Source organism: Aptenodytes patagonicus, chromosome 9, assembly GCF_965638725.1.
Source record: "Aptenodytes patagonicus chromosome 9, bAptPat1.pri.cur, whole genome shotgun sequence".
Classification (NCBI taxonomy): domain Eukaryota; kingdom Metazoa; phylum Chordata; class Aves; order Sphenisciformes; family Spheniscidae; genus Aptenodytes; species Aptenodytes patagonicus.
The window spans coordinates 15,603,385-15,625,168 of NC_134957.1; the positions used below are offsets into that span (position 1 = coordinate 15,603,385).

Sequence of the window (21,784 nt, forward strand, 5' to 3'; positions counted from 1 at the left end):
ATGGTAACTGCATTGCTTTCATCTGTCTTCTTCACATAGGTGCTATGTTCTGCAAGGCAGGAGCTGTGTCTTAGGTCACACGCTCCTTCCTGCTCTGGCACTCTTCTAATTTCTTGGTAAGCTAAATCAACAGGGGAAAAAAGAAATGTTTTTTGTTGGGTTATCAAGCTGAACCAACTCCCAGGGAATCAGACATGCACCAGCAGAAAGGTGAAGGCAGAGCCAGCCAGCTGTGAACGGCAGCAGGGAGGTGGGACCATCCCTGCTACTGGCAGTCAGCTCAGCCACAGCACAAAACCTCCCCCCTGCAATGGTTTGCACAGTGCCTAGTACAACTGGGCCCTTATCCAGCTAGAGTATCTAGACCCAACTGAGAATGGGAGGTTTGAAATACTGAACATTTTCTAGTAAAAAAACCACGCAGCACCACTAGAAATCTACCTTTGGCATTTGAATGAAACAATACAAATCTGCTAATCCCAGTGGCTTTCATGCAGTCACACCAGCAGAGAACTTGATTTACTTTATGAAAGAGGTTAAAAAAAACAGAGTTCCCATTACATTTCGTTTCCCCTATTCATTCGATGATCAAATGCATGAAATGAGTTTCTGCCCCACAAGCTTGGGTTTCCATTTTAAAACTGATTGAATGACAGGGGATAACAGATGATGACGGCCTGTTGGTGATTCACTTCTGGAGCTGGCAGGCCGGAGTGGAGTGCTTTGCCAATGTACAAGCTCAAGAAACAGAGATGCCAGACCCTGAGAGATGACTGCAGTGGGCTTTCAAAAGCAGTTATACTGTTCAACCTCCAGTCAGTGACTGCTGTCTATGAAGACATTTTTGCCTTGCTGGTGCTAAAGAGGGAGGTGCTGGTATCAAACCAAATGGGCCAGGGTTACTAACCATGAGGTACTAATCATGAAAGTGCAAGGTGGCCACAAACGTTAAGCTGCTGTGCAGCCTGAAGACCGCCTGAAGAAGAGAACTGAAGAAAAGGACACTACTTTTCAGCCTGATCCCAGTTCCAAATATAACGATTGTTAATAATATCCTTACAAAACTAAATATCAACCCTCAAACTCATATCCATTGTCCTGCCCATAACATTTCTAAGGCATAATCATTTCTTAAAACCAGCCACTTTTAGACTAATGCATTTTGCTGCTCCAACACAAGAGGTCTCCTGTGTTTGCAGCTCACAACAGGAGCACCACTGACCTGGTTTTATATCTTTAAGTTTTCAGTTCAAATTACACTGAGAATTTCTTAATGCAAACATGACTGTATATTTCCCCCTATACAACAGGTTCCCTATGAACTTGTCTGTACAGATAGTAACCAACCTGCACTGAGAAAACACGTCTCAGAGATTTTGTTTTATTCTTTCTTATGCTTCTCCTGAATTTAAAGAGGGGGGAGGGAAGAAAAGAAAAAAAACAGAGCCAAAATGCAAAATCCAGCTGAAATTAAGTGTTTGGCTCAGTTTTGAGCCAAGCTCATGAGAAACCTGCGTTAGATAGCATAACCACCTTTAGTCTCTTATTTCAGTAAGAGATTTTTGGAGTGCAATGAGCTTGGTGAAGTCTTGGGGGTCTGGACTGATGGCAGTCCTGTCACTCTTGGCTGCCATTACATTGAGAAAGGCTTGCATCTCATCTTGATATTATTCATTAGAATTACACCACTCATTATAATTGTTTTTAATATTTTACATTTTAGAAATACTAGGTCTGGTTCCACTCTTACTAACTATGGCATAAATCACAATGTAGCTTGCAAGTGTAAAACTGGTGTGAGGGAAGGAAACAGGACTTGTGTAAGAAGACTATCTTGTCTTGCCCAATGCCTTGGCCTGGGTTTCTTTATGCAGGGGAAAAAAATCAACTTAGCTGAGATAAGAATGCTGGGAAACAGCAATTTCTCCTTCATAAAGAGTTAGAGCACAGCTCTTGGGAGTGCAGCATTCAAATAAGAATCAGCATTTTAGCTGGAGACAAATGCGCTAATCACAGTCATGAACACAGCTGAACTAAATGTCTCAGCAAAACCACTCAGTAATGGCATTAGTCATGATAAAGGAAATGAGTGTTTTCAGGATAGGACATACTCAAAGAATACAAACAGAATCCTTTGTGCCTGCTTCTATGGAGGAATGATTCAGAGTATGTATTTGAACAACTTGCTACTAAAATAGCAGCACAGTTCAAGACATCCTTTAAAGAAATGCGTCTGGAAGAGAAAGATTTGGTTTTTAATTGTCCAGATGACCAATTCCTCTATCACTGAGCAGGAAGAGTTTGGCAGGGGGGAAAAAAAAAAGAATGGAATGATTACAGGAACAATAAGGGTTATTTTTGAAGTAAATTGAAACAAAAAAATCTCTATTTTACCTTTAAGTATTCCTAAACTTACCTTTTATTAAAAAGTGACTGATCTATTCTATAATCTATAAAGTTGTAAGGACATGACAAATAGAACTTTGAGCCTATTTGTAAAGTAATCTACTTTTAACCACCTCTGCTTCACACACCGATCTTTTCTTCCAAGCACATTAGCTAACACTGTATGAAGAAAATGCCAATGCAGCTGAAGAGATTATATAAAGATTTAGCAGTAAAAATTCCTAGAAATCGCATTTTTTCTAAACTACGTATCACATGGAAATGTGCAACTTACTATGTAAGAACAAATGATATTAAAATGGTGATAATTTTTCTTGTTGTTTAAAATTTGGAAGCACTACTTCCAACATGCTTCTAATACGAAAAAATAGACAATAGAAGCATTCCACAACTCCGGTCACATATCTCAGTGACTTATAGCTGATGATGATTAACCATATCACAAGCCTTCATTTCAACTGCTAAATAAAATGTCTAGTGGTAGCTGATATCCCACAGCTTATGATTTTCCGTCTCATGTTCTTTGATGTGTTACTGACCTCTAGTCGAGGAGCTCTGGAATTACAGGGCAGAGCCGCTCCCACATGTGCAGGTGACGTCTGAAGAACTGTTACAAAATCCTAACAAAGACGTGAAAAGCTGGAGGACTTTTGCCTCCTTTCAGCTCTGGTCACAAAGAAGAGGCAATGCGAAGTGTAGACAAGCACTATCTGTAAAGCAGATGGAAGGTTTATATGAGGTTTGTCTGTGAGATTTGATGTAGGAACATCATGTGTTTGCACCTTCTAGTTTTTAGTTTTAGTGTCTTGTGACTCATTTAAAGCTCTCAAGGAAAGTGAAATATTATCGAGCTGCAATCAAGGATACAAGAAACTTTGAGAAATCCAGACCTGGCTACTCTTTCAAACTAACAAATGTGAGAGAGAGAAGGGAGAGATGCAAGAGAGATGTGGGAGCCTTATGAAGCCTAACAAGCATAGAAATTCCATCCTGTGCTACCAAAACCTTGCCACATGAACCAAATACATTCCTGAAAAGTGAACAACTGACCTTAAAACACAAAGCGCCAAGATATTTTTTTCTAGCAGAAAAGAAATCTTACTAATACTCAGTTGCCCACTCAGGCGGGTCTCTTCAGCCCACCGGCTTCCTTTGGCAGCACTAGCACTGGGGTGCGTGTGCCACAGTCTCCTGGCACTGGTTCAGCAAAGCATTTTAAACACATACTTGGCTAACACACTTAAGTGTTTTACTGAATAGGAACGTACTTAAATGCATGGCTTAATACTTTAATAGGTCAGGGCCTGTCTGTATTTAATAAAGGTAAACGAAGGTTAGCACTTATTTTTTTTTCACAAAGTAAATATTAAAAGAATCCTTAGACAAACCATCACTTACAAAGGCAGTGAAAAACTCTGATCTCATTTGCATGGGTTTACATCAGAAAGAAAATAATTGCTTTCATCGAGCAACATGGAACAAATATAGAAGATACTCGAGGTGTTTCCACCAAGTATTATCTTGGAAAAGAGTAATTGCAGGCAAGAGTAACAGTTACAGAAACAAATAACCCTCAAAAGAAATGAGGGTTTGCAAATTCTTAAAATATGAAGACCCATTTAAAGCAAACCCATCACAGCTTCCCTGTCCAGAATGCTATGCCTCCAAAATAAATAGCTTTAATCTGTGCTAATCTTATTTCAGCAAAGAAAAGCTAAAGCTGGCAACAAGAAAATGATTATACTATCAAGTTCCATAAGCCAATCTATTTGTTTTTAACATCCCTGACCTTGATTTTGTTTAGTAAGACAAGGTATCCAAGTTTTCCAGCAGAGCAGATAAAGGAAAAAGATGAGTATCCCACAGCTGCATGTAATGAGGGCTCCCTAAGTAATGGATCACATCCTTCTTGCTGTGAAATATTCGAGAGGGCTCAAGTAAAGAGAATCATTTCCTTCAGCACAAGATCAAACTCACTTTGAAAACAGGAAAACGTGGGAAGTATTAGGCTAGGCTGTAGGTTCAATCAAGGATAGATATTATACACTTCATACCTTCCAAGATTTGTCTTCTAGGAATTATATCCTAATTCTATTACCAGGAAAGTATTTCAGAAAAGGCTCTGTTCTTTAAAGCTGGAATAGCAGACACACAGATCAAAACAAACTTTTTCCAGACATGTGATTAGTACTTGTCCTTTTATTAGGCAGTTTGTTGGGAAAGAAAGCCCTGCTTAAAATTCACTGCAGCTCTCCGGCCAGGGGAAGCATTTCTTTGGCTCTGCAGGGGCCGTGTAGCCTGGCTTTCCAGGAAGGAGGAGAGGGAGGAGCGTCCTTCCAACAGCAGCATCAGGGTGAGCCTGCGAGGCAGGACAACAAAGCTTGACAGTGGCGGGGGGGTAGGAGGGGAAAAGGAAGAAAATGATTCTGCTCCACTTTTCAGAGAAGAATTACCACTAGCCTTTTCCAGTTGGGCACCTGTTCTTTATGGCAGCATCTCCTCGACTCACGACTACTTCGTGTCATCTGCAGACCACATTCGGAAAGACTTGGAAAAGCAGAAACGGCCTTGCGTTAAAAGCACCGGATAAGGAATCAATGTCCTTTTAGATCCACGTCTGCTCACAATTCTTGTCTGACCTTGAGTAAAAATGTCAGCTCTCTAGGCTGGAGTCCCCTGCCTGTAAAAGGGCAGTAATCTTCCCTGACTGCCCCTCTCTCGTTTAGTCTGAGCGTTGGGGCACAGATACCACTCTCTTTCTAGAGCACTGCAAACAGAAACGGCCAAAACCCAACTCCAGCCTTCAACACTGTGCTAATATGAATAATTATTTGTGGAGCCAGATTAGAATTGCCATTTTTAATACCATGAGAAGCTGCATGAATTGGGATTTTTCCATCACTGTCTTGTTGCCAATATTTTGAAGTTTTCCCGCAGGACAAAAATTACAAAAATTTCTGGTTTAAAAACTTGAATTGACACTTGTGAAATGAGCCGTTTCATTTTGACAAAGGTGATACTTTCCTTCTGAGGTCAAAATTTTTTGTTTTGACTTTATTATTTTCACAAAGTAATTGCATTCTCATTTGTTATAATACCCTTTTATATTATGTCAAAATTATGCAATATAATAAAAATTGAAATAAAATTGAAGCAAAGGTTCCTGATCCTATCAAAGCAAAACTTTTCAATAAAACTGTCACCAAAGCAATATCTCTACATAAGACAGTTTGATTTAATCAAATAAACGTTTTGCTGACAAAAAAAAGACTGCAGTCAGATGAGACTCAGCCAGCTCTACAAAAGATGCATAAAAGCAAGACTTTGTTCGTAAGACCTGCAGCCCAACACAGGCCGGAAGCGTGACCAGACTCTGCCTTCATTTGTATCCGCTTCACCACGCGGCTTCAGCAGGCTGCCTAAGAGGAATCCAGCCCAGGGATCTGCCGAACTCCAGTGCAGGCTGCCCATGGAGCACGTTCAATTAGGAGTATGTGACCTACAGGTAACTGCTCTTCAGTTACACAGCAAGGAGTAAACTGGGAATCTTGAGCACAAGTATATAACATACTAGAAATTAAAGACTTTGGTTCTACTATGGCATCGGGACCAGAAGAAAAGAGCAAGGGTTTTGAATACATGGGTAATGCCAAATTGAGTATACTTGGGACAAAATCACAACATACTGCCTAGAGGTAGATTTTCAAAAGTGCTTCAAAGATAAATTCAAAGAACTTGTGCAGTCAATCACAATACGTACAAAGCTTACAGATTTTATACCTAAAACACAGAAATAAAGTAGAGCAGAAACAGGAAGATCTGAGTACTCCTAGATGTCTGCGCATATATATATATATATATATAAAGAGATATAAAATATTTCCCTTTCCAGTCTTGCTCTCTTTAGATTTCTGTACTTTCTATCTTCTTGCTGGATCCTAATCTTTCAGATCATGACTTTATATCCGATTTCACTGTTCATTACATCTTACTGTTCCTTTCCTCTCTGCTGCTTTAGTCTATTATCCCCACTCCACGTCCAACCACACCTACAGAAATATCACAAACTTTGCCATTTCCTCTTGCTTACTCAAAGCTCCATTATAGTCGGGGCTTTCACACGCTGCTGGATAAAAACGTTCTTCTACTACTCAGCATTGAGACAAGTGTTAAAGATACAGGGCAAAAGGCTCTTTTTGCTGCTTCATATGGTGGATCTTGACATGGGTAGTCTATCTTCTTTCATAAGCAGAACTCCCACAGACTTTAAAAGGAGATCTGTGCATGTAGGCAGAGAAGAACATTGGAGTCAAGATCCACCCACACAGATCTGAAGATAATTTTCATTAGCTGGGAAGTCAAACACAGAGGCATAAAAAGTTTTGACACGAAGTCATCTTAACTTGGCTGGGAGTTTCTGATGTGAAGAGCAAGAAGGTCTATAGCCTAGAAAACTGTAAAGTGCTGGAAAACCTAGTTACCAAGAGGGTAATTTCATTCTTTATGTAGCGTTTCACATTTGAATGCTAAGTAACCACTAGAGGGAAAAAAAAAAATAAAAAAAGAATTCCACATTCAACAAAGGATCTCAGCTGCAACCACCAGGCACTTCCCAAATATAGTCTGAGACTCTATCCTAAAGGTCTGAAACGTAAGCTGAGCACAGTGCCCTGCAAAAGCTGGGTGCTGACCATGACATTATGGCCATTTTGCCAATGGTGATATTGCTGCCTATCAGAGAAAATACACATTAGCACCAGGAATTAAGGAACATCCCTGGTAGAAGCATCATCTCTATATGCCATCCTTCATGCTGTGGAACACTCATTCCAGCAGGGGACTCCACTTGACCAATACAACACAGCAGCAAGTCACTAATACATAATTAACATGCAACAGTGATTAATTAGGTAACATCTGACCAATAGCTGGGACACTCAGCTGCCTTTGTCTGTCTCACCACATAAGAACATTTGCAACTCACACAGACAGCTATTAATTCAAAACGTACCCCATTTCCCCCAGCAAGCACAGAGCACAGGCCAAAGGGGGGATTCCAATCTGTTGCACAGCACAGTATGTAGCTACAGCATTTCCATACACTCCAGTGTGCACAGCATGCCTGAAATTAGACCCAAATCTTTCCTTTGCAAACAGCATGCTGTAAACATTCAAGTAGTGTTACAAAGTACACCCAAATACACCATCTCCATTTTTTAAAGATTCCTATTGCTTCTGCTTTGCACATAGTGCATTTTTTACTTTGCTTTAAAAACTTTGATAGAACACAATGTCATGAATTATGATTGACAGATGTACAGCTGTTTAGGGACCAAAATTTTAATTCCATTGCTTAATCACTCCTGTACATTAGCTTATTAACAGAGGCCTGTTTATTGACTCTGCTTTGTGCCAAGTGCTTACGATGGCTACTCTGGAGTCCCCAGTGGAATCGCTCCATACATGTACCACAGGTAACAATTCCTGCTGATGCAGCATCATGTTCTTCCAGCTGTTCTGGTGCCATCCTGAGAAATAGGGTCAGCACTGGCATCTCATTTATTTCCTGATGCTTGGCTTGCATCCTCTTCCCTCTAGAGAGAGTGCTGTTCACAAGAACACTTTACTTTTATTGCTCCTGTTAAGCTCTTTTGTTCTTCAGTGGAGGCTGCTCAGCCTAGCAAAGCCCACAGCTCAGGCTCTCCTGGAGAAGCAGCACTTCGGTTTGTTTGAAAAAAAAAAAAATGTGCCTTCTCCCTTTGTCTCCGCTGGTTTTGCATTTCGCTCAACCAATTCCATAACAAAACCAACTCACACAGCACTTGCAAGAGCAAAGCTTTTTTTTACTGCTACGCCTCACTCGTCCTCAAAAATGTTATGCCTCAACTCAGCAGTAGGCAGAAGGAAACTGCTCGCTAGGTGGACGGCAGTCCTGCTCAGCGACTTGTGCAATTATTCAAGAATGTCCTTGCCCTGAGCACGTGGATACCAGTCTTGATTCACTGGCTGTCAGAGACAATTCTGTTTCATGTCTCCCCAAAAGATTACTGGATTTTGATTAAGAAAGGTCAAGGGCAGCTTTTCCCTTCCAATATAAAGAGAATGACTTGAGGAAAAAAGTACTCATCACCTAGCCTTTCAAAGTACTCATCACCAGGACTTTCATCTCCACTTGAAAAATTAAATTGCCTGAAGTGACGGGAGGCTTAGGGCAGGGTATGTACAAAAATGTTTTCATGCAGATAAATTTAGGAATTTATCTATATGCTGTAATTTTAAGTCCCCCAAAAAAAGGTTGTTGGTTTTTTTTTTTTTTTTTTTACAGGTGTTTTAGCAGGAAAACAAAATGCAAAGCTCAGGTAGCCAAGTCTAAGATAATACCCATTTGCCAGATGAATTTTAAATGTACATTGTATTACTGACCTAGCATACCAGAGATTTAGATTAATCTTTAACACTTCAACACATCCCCCCAAAATAACTTTCCCAATATTTGATTTTCCTTTGAAGGAAAGTGTGTCAGATATAATTAGCTCTAGCTGCAGACTCCAAATCTCTGCCTGGCACCATTCTCAATAAAACACACCTTCAACTGGTGTGAAATTGGTATAGCTACGTTGAACCTGCGCTACCTGCAACTGCAGTATTTCACACCAGCTGAGGATCTAAGTATACATGCGTGAGGGAAAAATGTTTTCATCAGGAATAATAATGCTACAGAACACACAGCATCTTGGGCTGAGTAAAACAAATGACAAGTTCATAAGAAATATATTATTCTAATTGAGTTTAAGGCACTAAATAACTGCTGTCTTCTAACAGAAAATCGGATTCATGGTGGGTATCTCTACATTAATTAGGAATAAGACTGTCACATGGATTTTAATGAAATAAAGTCATGTCTGTGGCTTCTCTAGAATATTAAAGTCAATTTATCTGAAGACGACAAGTAATGGCTGGCTTTTTCTTTTTGTAGGAATTGGAGCAGTTCACTGAGGAAGGCAGCAGGAGTTAGCACTGTCCGAACAAGCTCTTATCTGTTAATGTACAAATTGCGAGAGCCTCGATTACCAAGATGGAACTGCAGAAATCCAGCAGGCTGATAGAAAACAACACAAATTACTGCCATCACACTAGAGCAGTGTACCTCGTGGCTGTGAGCATAAGGTACAGGTAGCACTTAAATAAAATACTCAAAAACATTTCTCAGATACAATCTCCCAAACTTATTTACCTTAATGCATTTGGCCACATGGAAATTTACTTACCAGCATAGCTTGGGATAACTAATGCTCCGCAAGCTGTGTTGCTAAACACCACACTAAAAACTTAAAACTAAACAGGCAGCTTTTAGCTATCCTAGTCCAAAAACCAAGACTCCAAAGCCCCACCTAGCACCTAAGAACGCAAACATCCAGGTTTCTGTCACTGGACATGACAACCCTCAAGCGCGCTGAGCAGTTCAGCAACTACAGCAACCAGCAAGCTACAACAGCTAAAGGTTTCCATCTCTCTTCACCTGTGGGGCCTCATTGGACCAATCCTCATGAAAAACCACAGATCATCATACTGATGTTACCCTAACCCCTCAGTCTTTAGTGTTTCAGTGATGAAAGCACTCATTTCATACATGTTAATTAAAAATTCAGATCCCCTTCTGTATGATAGAAGCATGAATCTCCAAATTAAAGCTTTCATTAAAGTTTAATTATTTTAAATAAAACGCATGAAGTTTCTCTTTTAGCTCTAGTTAGAGGCAAGGCTGATGACAGCAGGCACCTCACTCCTTCACCACTATCAAATGTCTCCTAGGTAAAGTGGACAGGACTTGTTCACTGACACACATTCTCTGCAAAGCCTTTCAAATATGCGAGTTTCTTTTTCCACCTTTCACACCACCAGTTTCAGCACAGATAATGAATTTTAATTCTTCACTCACTACAGAACAGAAGACCACAGAGATGTTTCACAGTATGGGCCTGCATACCCTGTGTGGCCTTTTCAGAGGTGGTGCGAGCTTGTGTTTGAAAACACAACTGCAGAAGTTCACTCTGACTGCTTCAGTGTAATAAGGGCTGTAACAAGACAAAGGCAATAGCTAGTGTTTTGATACAAACAGGATTTTAATTCAATCCAAGTGTTTTCTGTACAACAGAAAGGTTTTATACAAAAAAAAGGAAGTGTTACTTCAGTTGCAAGAACACACATAAGAAGCTTCTGAACCCTAGTGCTTCAGGAAGCCAAGAATTTTTTTGAAAAAAACACCATGTGAGGTATTGTTATAGATGTTATAATCCTGGTTTGGATCAGTCTCCACCATGTACAACTCTCCCGCATGGACATCCTCAAAGTTAGCACTGAAGTTATTAGGATTAAACCGAACCCATACAGTATATCTGTAGTCAATCGTACGCATGGAATAGCCCATGATTCTGATGTCTTTCAGCTTCGGCTTGTCAGAGTTCCACTGAGGAGTGTCTGCAGGCCGGGGATATTGGCTGAAAGCAACAGGCTCTTCATTAAAACACCTGTAAGTGTCATCACACCCATCCTTCTCCTCCTTCACCTTCTCTTCAGAGACATTAAAATACCGGACAATGCTTGCCCCCTCAGTGCACAGTGCAACATGAAACGAAGTCTCTGGGCACACAGGAGGAACTTGCAGGCCAGCAAGTTCAGCAAGCGTTGAAAACAGAGACACAAGCTCAACCACTTTTTTGCTTCGCCCTAGAAGAAACATCAAAATACAAGTTATGGAACATGGTGGTTTAACAGACACTGGTAGAACATTTTAGAAAATTATTCTGGTAATTAAGTTGGTGTTTTATTGAAAGTGCTTTGTACTGGATTTGTGGGGTAACAAAATCAAGGTAGTTGAGGTGTGGCACTTAGCTCTGAAGATGCTAGTCTATGCATTTATGATGTATTTTTAACAAGAAAGTTTTTGCACTTATGTTTCTCAAATGTGCAGCCTTTTAGACAATAATATTCATCACTTTGAAAAAGAACTCTTTAGAAGGACAAAACAAATTCCAGCGTCAGTAGTTTAACACGAGAGTGCCTCCATCTAAGCTGTTTCCAATGCCACCATTTTAAGTACAGATGCTACACAGAGAATGTTTACTAATCACTGTTGGAAAGACAGCAGCTGCCACTACAAAAGGTAGGTCAAGTACCCTTTTAGGCATCTACACCACACAAAAATAAATCACCTGCTGTGTTAACGCAGCCACCTAGCTGTTTCCACTAAAGCAGATCTAACCAAAGCAGAAGTTTGTGTCCAAGGATTCCCTTCACCATCAGTCAGTAACACTGACTCAAGCTGCCTGTAGGCAAAGTATCATTACGTCACCACTTCTCCTTTACATATATCTACTGTAAACAAAAAATAAATGCTAGAAATTTACCTTGAGGTACTAAGCCTAAAATATGGCTAAAAGGGTCAAGGTAGGGGAAGACCCTTTCTCCTTGACTAACAGAGGAAGTTGTCATTCCTGGTACATAAAACATCAGCGGCACACGGGTAGCAACATCAAAATTGCTGTATTTTGCCCATTCACCATGTTCTCCCAGGGACCATCCTAGATGACAAAGAATACAATTCAGAGCAGGTACTGGGTTGTAATTTAGAAGTCATCTCTTTTTCACTGTAAATTGGCTGTTGAGGCTACTAGTCTGTTATCAAGGTTATATTAAAAGGCAAATAACAATCTGTATCTAAATATAACAAGACTTTTCTCTAATGCGAAAGCTATTTCAACAGCCACCTAAATCTTGCAACTTGATACTCTTTTATTAAGGAAATAATTACATCTTTCCTTATTTCCCCTACTGTAGATTAGAATTAGGAAATCAGTATTAAAATGGCAGAAAAGAGGAACTGGGGTGTGTCACAGTGCCCGCAATAGTTTCCAGATCAATTCCACAAAGCACTCATCTAAGTTTTGGGCAGCTGCCAGCTCTCCAATACTCCTGTTAACACTGTAACTGAACATCCTTTGGAGCCAAGGCTGCTATCTATGCCAGACTGCCGTATCAGGATGTTACCCCTGAGGAAGCAATAGAGATCAAAACTCTTTAGCTCTCCTCGTCCTCTTGGAAGAGATGCCAACACGACTTCCTTCCAGGCAGATTTATTGCCAACTTCACTTTGGGGGAAGACAAAGAAGCTCTACGATAGCTATGTTAACACATGATTTTTTTGGATTACTTTGCTAACTATGGTACTGGAAACACCAACTCTTTACAGTTAACCACAGCAAGGAAAAGAGGAATTCAGTTTATAACAGAAAGTCCAAGTCAAAGTGGCAAGTCAGAAGGAACATCTAGAGTCACTTTAGTACCAGGAAGTATTAATCCCATTGCTCTACAACTCAAAGGCTTGTTCATGCACACACACTCACAGAAGTCAACCCAAATTAACTAAATATGTGACTTTAAATTGATTTAGTTAAGCCATATCCTGTTTTAAGTCAATTAAAGGGATCATGGGGGGCATATTTTAATGAATATTAAAGTATTGAAACAAACATTAAATGCTTGAGGTATTTGTCCCACAATTCAAATTCAGTTTTTTACCACCAGGATCCAGAGCGTGCAAGACCTCAATTATGAGGGGGAAGCCATGTTACTATCAGTTTAGATGCTCTGCAAGCAGCAATGACAAGTGCAAGAAAACACACTTCAGCAGTTAATGAGAAAGCCTGTCACCCACTGTACCAGATGGCTCTCTACAAATTGTAAGGGGGGGAGGAGTGGTCGCTATCCTTTCACAGCACTGTTCCCAGCAAGAGTCACTCCTTGGGTAGGAGGTGGGAATACAGCGAGCTCAGCCCAGTGTCCTGGCAGACAGTCTCGTCACTCACTAGCAAACCTGCAACCTGATTAAAGAGAGGTGCCTGCAGGGGGACAGAACTGTGCAGCCACAGAAGCCTGTGTCAGTCCATTTAATTAGAGACAGACTAGCCAGATATACAAGGTATGGTAGCTCTGCTGTACATTATACAAACACACACTTGATTAATATGCCAGCACTGAGTTGCACAATTAAGTTATTAACGGTGAGCTGGAGAAAGACTTAAATGCTTACCATGATCAGCAGTAAAAACTACTATTGTGCTATTTGAGAGTCCTACATCATCCAAAGCATTCAAGAGCAGGCCAACTTGCATATCCAGGTAAGAAACTGCTGCATAATAGCTCTGACGAATCTGTCGCTGCAAGTTAAGAAAAGAAGGGAGAGGGAAAAAAGTTAGCTTTTCCCCAGACACACAGAAGAACCAGTGGGTGGCTGTGTAAGTAAAGGAACTAAAGGATTTTACTTGTAAAGCTCTATTTTTTAAGTGTCTGTGGCCTGATTAATGTCCCAGAAAAGGTAAACAGGGAAGGAGCAGTTAGAAAATTCTATCTATCTCCCAGAAGTTCTTTCAAGCAAGATGTTGCAAACCAATCAGTTCTGCTTCTCTCAGGGTCCAGCCAGTGCATGTTATTTTGGCCTAAGCACTGGCAAGTCAAGGAAAATCTTGCAAAAGAAGATACACTGAGTGGTGGCTTGAAACAGATACACAGATTCAGATAATGAAAACAAACACAACATTGGTAGCTGCTACATACATTCCCTTATATACAAACCAGGAGCACATATTACTATCACTAGTTGATGGCTGATCTCTTCCTCCCCGCCCCCACTAGCCTGACTGCAGTTACAGTGAAGGTTTGCCTACAAAGCTAGAGGTGACTATGCAAGGCAGGGAATTCATAGTATTTGCAAACTGTCTGTTGTTGAATACCTGGGAACATCTAAAAGCAGCCAACTGCTCCCTTGCATTTGAACAAGTTAACGCAGTTTGACTTCAGCGCACTGTATTGACAGCTTACCTGGAAGTCATCTGGAAGTGGTCCATAAGGGAAACTAACATTTAATGCTTTCACATCATCCCTCTGTCTGATATCCGTCCAGGGGTTGTACGCCACAGTAGGTAGTTTCTCAGGCACCCAGGGATCTGGAGCTAATGTGATGTTTTCCAGGGGGTACAACTTGAGAAATTCCTTTACAATAGAAACACACATAAAGACTGCCCTCACCTCTAAAGTCTATTGTAAACTTCATGTTGTAAAGCAGCAACAGTTTCCCCTTGCATGACCCTTTAATATTCTTAAGAGTTTACAAGGCTTCACTCCCCCTCCTCCAGAGCATGAAAGGTAGCAATACCATGCTAGTCAGCCCCAACCAATTCCTGAAAAATACTGAGTTAGTAAGTACCTGAAAACAGCCTCCTTGTGTCTCAAAGCAACACTGAAATAAAAGGTCCATCACTTCCTCTGAAATGAGTAGGAGTTTTGCCACCAACTCAAACACGGAATAGAGTACAAGATCTTGTAAGACCTCATTATGTCACACTCTATCAAGCTGAACACTATCTCCATGCAATAGCAGTCACTATCATGGTGGTAGAAGCCTGGCTTTTGGCTGAGTGATCACAACTCATTAAACATTCTGAAATGCACCACAAGTGACTGCTAAAGTTACACCAAATCAAGGCTGGTTTTCAGCTTGCTTTCCAGAAACAATAGCAATAAAGCATTTGTAGAGACAGCTTAAGCAAGCAAAAGCAATGCTTGTCTAAGTTCCCTTCCCTGCAGGCTACAGTTTCCTCACCTGCGGGTACCTCAGTGGGATATGTGGTTTGTGGTAACCGACAGCCAGGAAGAATTTTTGCTTGTTGGTTTTCATAACATTCAGTAAGCGTATGGCCTCTTCAGTGCTCTGAATATCAGGCAGAGTACCACTGGGCATTTCTGTCACATCCACTGGGCACACCAAGTTAGCATAAAGTTTTCCATCTTTTCCCCTACAAGTCTTTAAAAAGAAAAAGAATTAGTTAAGTAACTTAACTTCTGTAAAAGCAAAGAAGAAATCCTATGTTCAGTAACTTTCAAACCAATTTGTTTCTCAGTCCTTCTACCAACAAAAGACTGCAGATTAGATACAAAAAGGAATTTCGCAATTTCTGTGAACACTAAAGGTGCCGAGTACATTGATGACTGAGCAGACAGCTTTAGGACTTGAAGAATGCAACTTCCATGTCTATGGAAAAGCAGAATCCTTTCTAAAGCTGGGCAGAAGATTAAACGTAGTCATATGGGAAAACACACAGCTTCTATGATGAATAGCATCTCTGACCTATTGGCAAGAAGGCAGAATTTGGTTACACTACATGCATTTTTACTCCTTCTAATCCCAAGAGCTCATAGAAAGCTGCCTGGAAGCTACCGACTTGGTTTCTGAGCAAATGCCAGCAGTGGCTGATGTATAATCGGTAAAGAAAGATAAATTAGATTAAATGGTTGCCAGGAAAAGGTGGCCTCAGCAGGGTGTTTGGGAGAGCTGCTAAATGAACATAAAGAAAAGTATGTCATGGATGCAGATACTGTTGTTGTTAAAACCAGTCTTTTTCAGCAGTATATGCAAGAACAAAGCATCGCCAAGGCTGTCTGTAGCCGCATGGCTGGAGCTCCTAGCTTTGCAGTGTATAGACTCCAACACATGATGCTATCGCAGTGTCTGCATAAACATAAACCAGATTCTTTTGGGCCACACTTAAGAGTAACAAACATTCTAGAAAACTGAATCAGATGATAAAGTTTCAAAGACTCTTTTAATTACGACCTCCCCCCGCTCAGCCCTGAGCTCTTTATTGAATTGATTTAAGTTCACCAAGCCTAGTGACAATGTTTTGTCATTTACTAAGCAGAGCAAGATTAGCGTGGAAGTTGAAAACTGCACTTTTCAGATAAAGGAATTCATGACCTAGACACAAGTTAAGATCACTCTTTCTTGCAAGCACTTTTATATCTCAGTAACTTAAGTTTCCAAATACTGATTTTGAGATACTTAAAATAGCTGCAGGATGGGCACATGAATTAACAGGACACACAACTGAAGACATAGGCCGCCTTCTGAAAGACTAAGAAACAGAGTATCAAACTGCACTAGTTGTTTCCCTGCACAAGGTTGTGGTCTCAAAAACCACAGAGTATAGCTCTGGGTTATATCCTGAAAACCCTTCTTTTCTTTGTTAGGGTCCCACAAATCACCCTTACCTTATCATTTTCATACTTTTCAGTTGAAGGATGAAAGGGTGGAATGGACCAACTGTATGGATAGTCATCACTGTAATTGGATGAAACCCCTGAAAAGGGTAAAGACATTAGAAATGCTCTAATAGTTCACTGAATCAGGAAGAGCTCAAACACAAGTTTAACTTGTTTTCAGGTTTGTTTTTTTTTTTTAAATTATGCTAAATGAAGAAACATTAAATGATCTTTGACAACTGAGAAAAAGAAAACCAAGAAATAAGAGTCAAAAAGTTTAAAGACAGACATTTTTCCCTGAAATACCCCTTTTACTGGTGAGAAACACTCAAGCCTCTTGAAGAACCTTACTTCAGGGAACTAAAAAACCAGGATTAGTAACAGCCTTCATGCACATCTTTAATGAGCTTTACTATCAACTGTAAGTTCATATATCCACACAAGTTTAGTTCTGAGGTAAAAAACTACCAAGAAGAGGGTCAGTATTACAATATTTTTCAACTCAGTAGTGTTACTGCTTTTTAACTAGTGAACTAGTTTCCTATTTAATTGGTAGTATTAGTCATACATTCTGTATCTCCTGATCCAGACAGACAGCCTATTATGAAACATGAAACGTGTATATGCAGAACTAAGACAATGAGGCTGTTCAGTAATTTCACCTTCAGCGGATGTGTAACTTCCAGACATATTTTTAGAGTGTTAGACATTTATTCCCACAATCCCTAGACAAGATGTGAAAATATTCATTAGATAAGAGTCATCTAATATATTAATCTCTAATGCCTTAAGATTTAAAATTAGGATTTAAAGACAACCTACAATCATTGTACAGTCTGGCTCATGTTTATGATTTAGGTTGTCAATATAGACAAGAATTACACAGTTGATACTTCTATGTAAAGTCTATTTGTGAGAATATACACGTTAAGCATGTGTATGTTAAGCAGATGACAATTCAAACCATACCAGGATGAAAAACTTTCCCCACAGACAGGGTCACATAGCCATTCTCCTTGAAATACTGGGGCATCGTGGAATAGTTCCCTGCATGTACTCTCCAGTAGGAGTAGAAATCATACAGTCGGGTAGTATCAGGCCTGCGTCCAGTAAGAAACGACACTCTACTGGGAGCACACACAGCTTCCTGAGGAGAGAGCCAGCCAAAAAGAGAATCAGTTTGGAACAAAAAGCAAGACACACATACAAACTGACTTAGGTGTAGCTGGGCAAAACATCTGAAGGCTCAGGAACTGCAGTGAAAGCGTTTCATATCACTTCGAGCTGGAATGAATAGCATCCTTATTAAGAATATTAATTCCCAATTGCAAGCTTTTAGCAAGATAGACATTTACCTATCTATAATTTTTCCTCAAATAACCAATTCCCAAGCACTAAAAGCTTCGGTTATGCAGCTAGTAGCACAAAAAAAACCAGTCAGGTTGCGTTAAGGACAGTGCTTTTGAAATCTAGTAGCTCACACTCACACAGAATTAAGCAGAAGTGGCAGATGGACTGTGCTGACAAAGGTCCAAAGTCTAGTTGATCTGGACTGCCTTAAGAATAATGAAAAGGATAAACATACAGAAGGTCCAGGTTATGGTACAAAGGCCTCACCGATTCTGTTTCAGATTGGCAAGAGCCAAGAGTTACTGCTTTGAAGTCCTAATCCCTAGTCAAAATTAGACCCAAACTTCTGATTGCTCAGCAGAGAGAAACTTGGGAATGTAGGCATCCTATGCAAAGTATTCAAGTAAAGAGCAATTAGTGAGATTTCGAGTCCTGTATTTAGGAGTGACGCTTACCACACAAGCTGCCCCTTCATAAAAGTCTATAGAAGAGATTTCCTCAAAAGAAAAAATTAAAAAGTAAAAAATCATCTTTTATAAAAAGGAGGAAAAAAAAGAATTCTAATTTAGTAAAACAGCGTTTTTAAGCAGCACTTCGCTGCTAACAGTGAAAATGTTTGAGTGACACTACACTCCTCCAAGGGCTACACAAATATCATCATTCAAATGCCATTTTCATTTTTCTCACCTTAGTAAAGATAGGCTCATACAGTACAGTTCAGCCCAACCATTTATTTTCTACCGGAAATACTTAAGGTTAATAAATACTTGCTTTTTCCAATGGTCCGCCTAATACCTACTGTGATAAAACCAGTAATTACTTTGCATAAAGAAAACATTTTATTAAGTTATCTCACCTGTGCGTATGCGTTGCTGAACACAATACTTTGAAAAGCAAGTTGATCAATGTTTGGAGATTTCACAAGCTTATCTCCGTAACAGCCCAAAACAGGACGCAGATCATCCACAACTATAAACAGGACATTCATGCCACCTATGAAGGAACAGAATTAGGGATATATTAACTTGAGCTCCAGTAAGTAGAGGCTACTTTATGCAGATTTCTGTATTAGTTTTTAACCCTGAAGTATACTTAAGAAAAAAAAAAATAATCAGCAAGAACGTTTAATGTCTTTGTACGGAAATGTAAATACTGGGATTAATTCCTTCAACACGTAGGAATTCTTATTTGGCCTAGGCAGAACTACAGTGGTTTTCACTTCCCTTCCTATTTCATTGCTTCCTCTCATGGTGTTTTCTTCAGCTGGCTGCAAAAAGGTGGTGTGAAATAAGGAGGAATTTCACAGTTCCACCTGCTACTGAGTTCTACAGCCTACATGCTTTGAGAGGGGTGTTAAGCCACAGGTAAAACTCAGACACTGTCGTGCTATATAATCCTGCTCCAAACAGATAAAAAGAAAACGTGTTAAAAAAAAGTAATTACACACATATTTTTAAAAACGCCCCCTTCAGGTGGCAAGCTATGTTACGGGTCAAACAGCGCACGAGCTGCTGAAGGCGTTGCTAGCTGCATCCTCCCACGGGCAGACGGAGCTTCGTCAAAACCCTGCGCGAGTCAAACCGCGAAGGGCCCGGGGCCGCGGCCAGGGCCCGCCCGGGCCCTTCCCTACAAACCCGGCCCAGCTGCGGGGACGGGGCGGCCCCGCCCGGCTCCCCCCCGCCGGCCCGGCCCAGGCCCTCCCCTCCCGCGAGAACGAGCGCCACCCGGGGCCCCGCCGCACCTCCAGGCCCTACCGCCGCCCCGCGGGCGGGGAGCCGACGGGTCGCCGCTGCCTCCGGGGCGAACGCGAAGGCGTCACGGGGAAGCCCCAACAGGCAGAGGCAGAGCCCGACGGCCGCCGCCGCCGCCGCCATCTCGCAGGGGCGGGCAGGCCGGCTTTAGGACTCCCCGGGGGCGGACCCGGGGCCGCCCCCGCCCCGGCTGCCGATGTAGGCCCACTGGCAGGCTTTAACCCTCCCCGGTCCAACCGGCTTCGCCGCCGCCGGGAGGACGCCGTTCCCCGTCGCCCCCACACGGTGGCGCCGTGGCCCCGCGCAGGAGCCCCGGTCGGGCGCGCGGCCCCGGGGGCTGGCGGAGGGGCGAGGGGGGCTGCGGGGGGTGGGTGCGGTAGCACGTTCGGGGGAAGAGCCACAAGGAGCGCGGGGAGGACAGCGCACGGGAACGGGAACGTTTAAGTTGCAGCCGTTCAAGAGGCCGCGCCACAGGGCACGGGAGCTCCTCAGTGCTCAGCCACGTTCGTTCCTCCCAGCAGTCCCTGGGCACTTAGCGCAACGGCTCCCTGGGAAAGGGAACACTTAATGGCATTCTGACAATTATTTCCTTCTCATGCCAATAACTGGGGAACGAGGAAATCCAGGTTTAGTATTTAGAGAAGCTGTATCGGAGTTGTACTTTACTTTAATCCTATTTGCTAATCAGTTCCGCAACCAGTTAACACTTTACTTTTGTTCTATAAACAAACAGTGCGTTTCCAGAGTTACCTCAAGATCTAGCATGGTCAGGCTCATCTTGGCTCCTGGTGAGGATGCGTGTTCTGTGTAGTGTGCAAGTCTCTCGTATCGGTATTTTTGCCTATGACTTACCGTTTGTGAGACCTGAGAGTCGGCTGGGTGGGCTCCTCTATTCACCTGTGCCAAGGCTTTCTCCTCTGTGGCTATATGGCAGGCAGGGCCTTGCTTTCAAGACAATTTTTGTCCAACCTGACGGTTGTAGTGGTCTAGAGGGCCAGTAGAGGACAGAGAAGTTCTGATCACTATTTTGACCAATCCTTCAAACACCAGCCTTGCCTTTAGCAGACAGAAAAGCTGCATATTGTCCCCTTCCCCGTAATATTAAAAGTTTCAGGAAGAACTAGTTTTATAAAAAGCTCTGAAATTTTTCATGGTTTCTATCTTTAATTGTAGAAGAGAGAATAGGTTTATTGCCAGTATTCCTGTACAACATAAACTCACTATTAACTATACAGATGCTTCCCAATCTACAACTGTAAGGTTGTAGATTGAAGACCAAGATGGTATAATAAGGCTGCTCACAAAAAGATTATAAAATAATTAAAAGAGCATAACTATGTAGTCTTAAACATTTAACAAGCAGGTAAAGTGATGACAAATATACCAATATTGGAAAATATACAACCAACTTTTCACTCACTTGCATGTGAAAACCACTATGACAATGGTACCCGTGATGGCATGCGGATTTTTCTTTTTTAGCAAGTGTTAGGTTCTCCTTTGACTACAAATGGCAGATTAACAGTGAAGTGTACTGGCAAATACCAATGTCTTTAGGATTAGACTATTAAAAACAAATAGGGAAAAAGCCTCCATTTACAGAAAAGCAATGCATCTCTAATGGAATCTATAATTTTATTCTTTCTGCGCTTCAGGACTGTATCGGCGGGTCTTTCTTATAAAAATTAAAATGTTGGCAGCATGAGTTCTGAGACAGAAATGCCTTAATTCCTCACCTTTTTTATACTGAGGACTAGCATTTGGAAAGAAAATCAATAGTTGAGTGTGAAAAGTTCAGATAGCAGAGCCTGCCTCATCAGAGGCAGGCGGGTAGGTAGATTAATCCTTCTGTGCTGCTGGGATTGTGCAAATTGTGGTATTTCTGCAACTTTGAAGTTATCTGCACTAAGAGAAATCACCGTGAAAAGAGTCTTACTGTCCAGACTTTCCTAGGTGCTCCTCTTTTTTTCCCCACCTAGAAATCTTATTCAAGGGGAATATAAAGATTTTGAAGGCTTGTCTGGGATTTCTGCATACCCTGCTGCTTTCTCAAGAGGGAAGACAGTAGATTTACCAGATGCAATTAATTCACAGCATGTCCAATGCATAAACAGCAAAAAGCACACACAAAATTTGATGCCTTCTCGAGATGTTGGACATATTGTGCATGTGCACATCAACTG

General features: G+C 41.3%; 1 protein-coding gene across 3 annotated transcripts; it reads right to left on the bottom strand.

The window, feature by feature from the left end:
* Positions 1-10,505: 10,505 nt before the first annotated feature.
* Positions 10,506-20,489, bottom strand: IDS (iduronate 2-sulfatase). Of its 3 annotated transcripts, none has more exons than XM_076347224.1 (9): positions 20,454-20,489; positions 18,707-18,843; positions 17,470-17,647; positions 16,510-16,598; positions 15,065-15,265; positions 14,284-14,454; positions 13,496-13,622; positions 11,814-11,987; positions 10,506-11,133 (listed from the first exon to the last, which is right to left on the bottom strand). In XM_076347224.1, the coding sequence occupies exons 2-9, from the start codon at positions 18,836-18,838 to the stop codon at positions 10,631-10,633; spliced, it is 1,575 nt and encodes a 524-aa protein (XP_076203339.1). In that variant the 5' UTR covers positions 18,839-18,843; positions 20,454-20,489; the 3' UTR covers positions 10,506-10,630. The 3 variants fall into 3 exon arrangements, with proteins under 3 accessions (XP_076203339.1, XP_076203337.1, XP_076203338.1); XM_076347222.1 differs by lacking the exon at positions 20,454-20,489 and adding an exon at positions 19,592-19,652; XM_076347223.1 differs by lacking the exon at positions 20,454-20,489 and adding an exon at positions 19,298-19,394.
* Between the last annotated feature and the right edge of the window lie 1,295 nt (positions 20,490-21,784).

Coding starts and splice junctions, on each gene's coding strand:
- IDS (XM_076347224.1), bottom strand. CDS start 18,838: ATGAATGTCCTGTTTATAGTTGTGGATGATCTGCGTCCTGTTTTGGGC. Junction 14,455..15,064: donor TCCCACTGAGGTACCCGCAG/GTGAGGAAACTG, acceptor TCTATTGTAAAG/GAATTTCTCAAGTTGTACCC. Junction 11,134..11,813: donor TTTAGGCTTAGTACCTCAAG/GTAAATTTCTAG, acceptor TGTTTCTTCTAG/GGCGAAGCAAAAAAGTGGTT.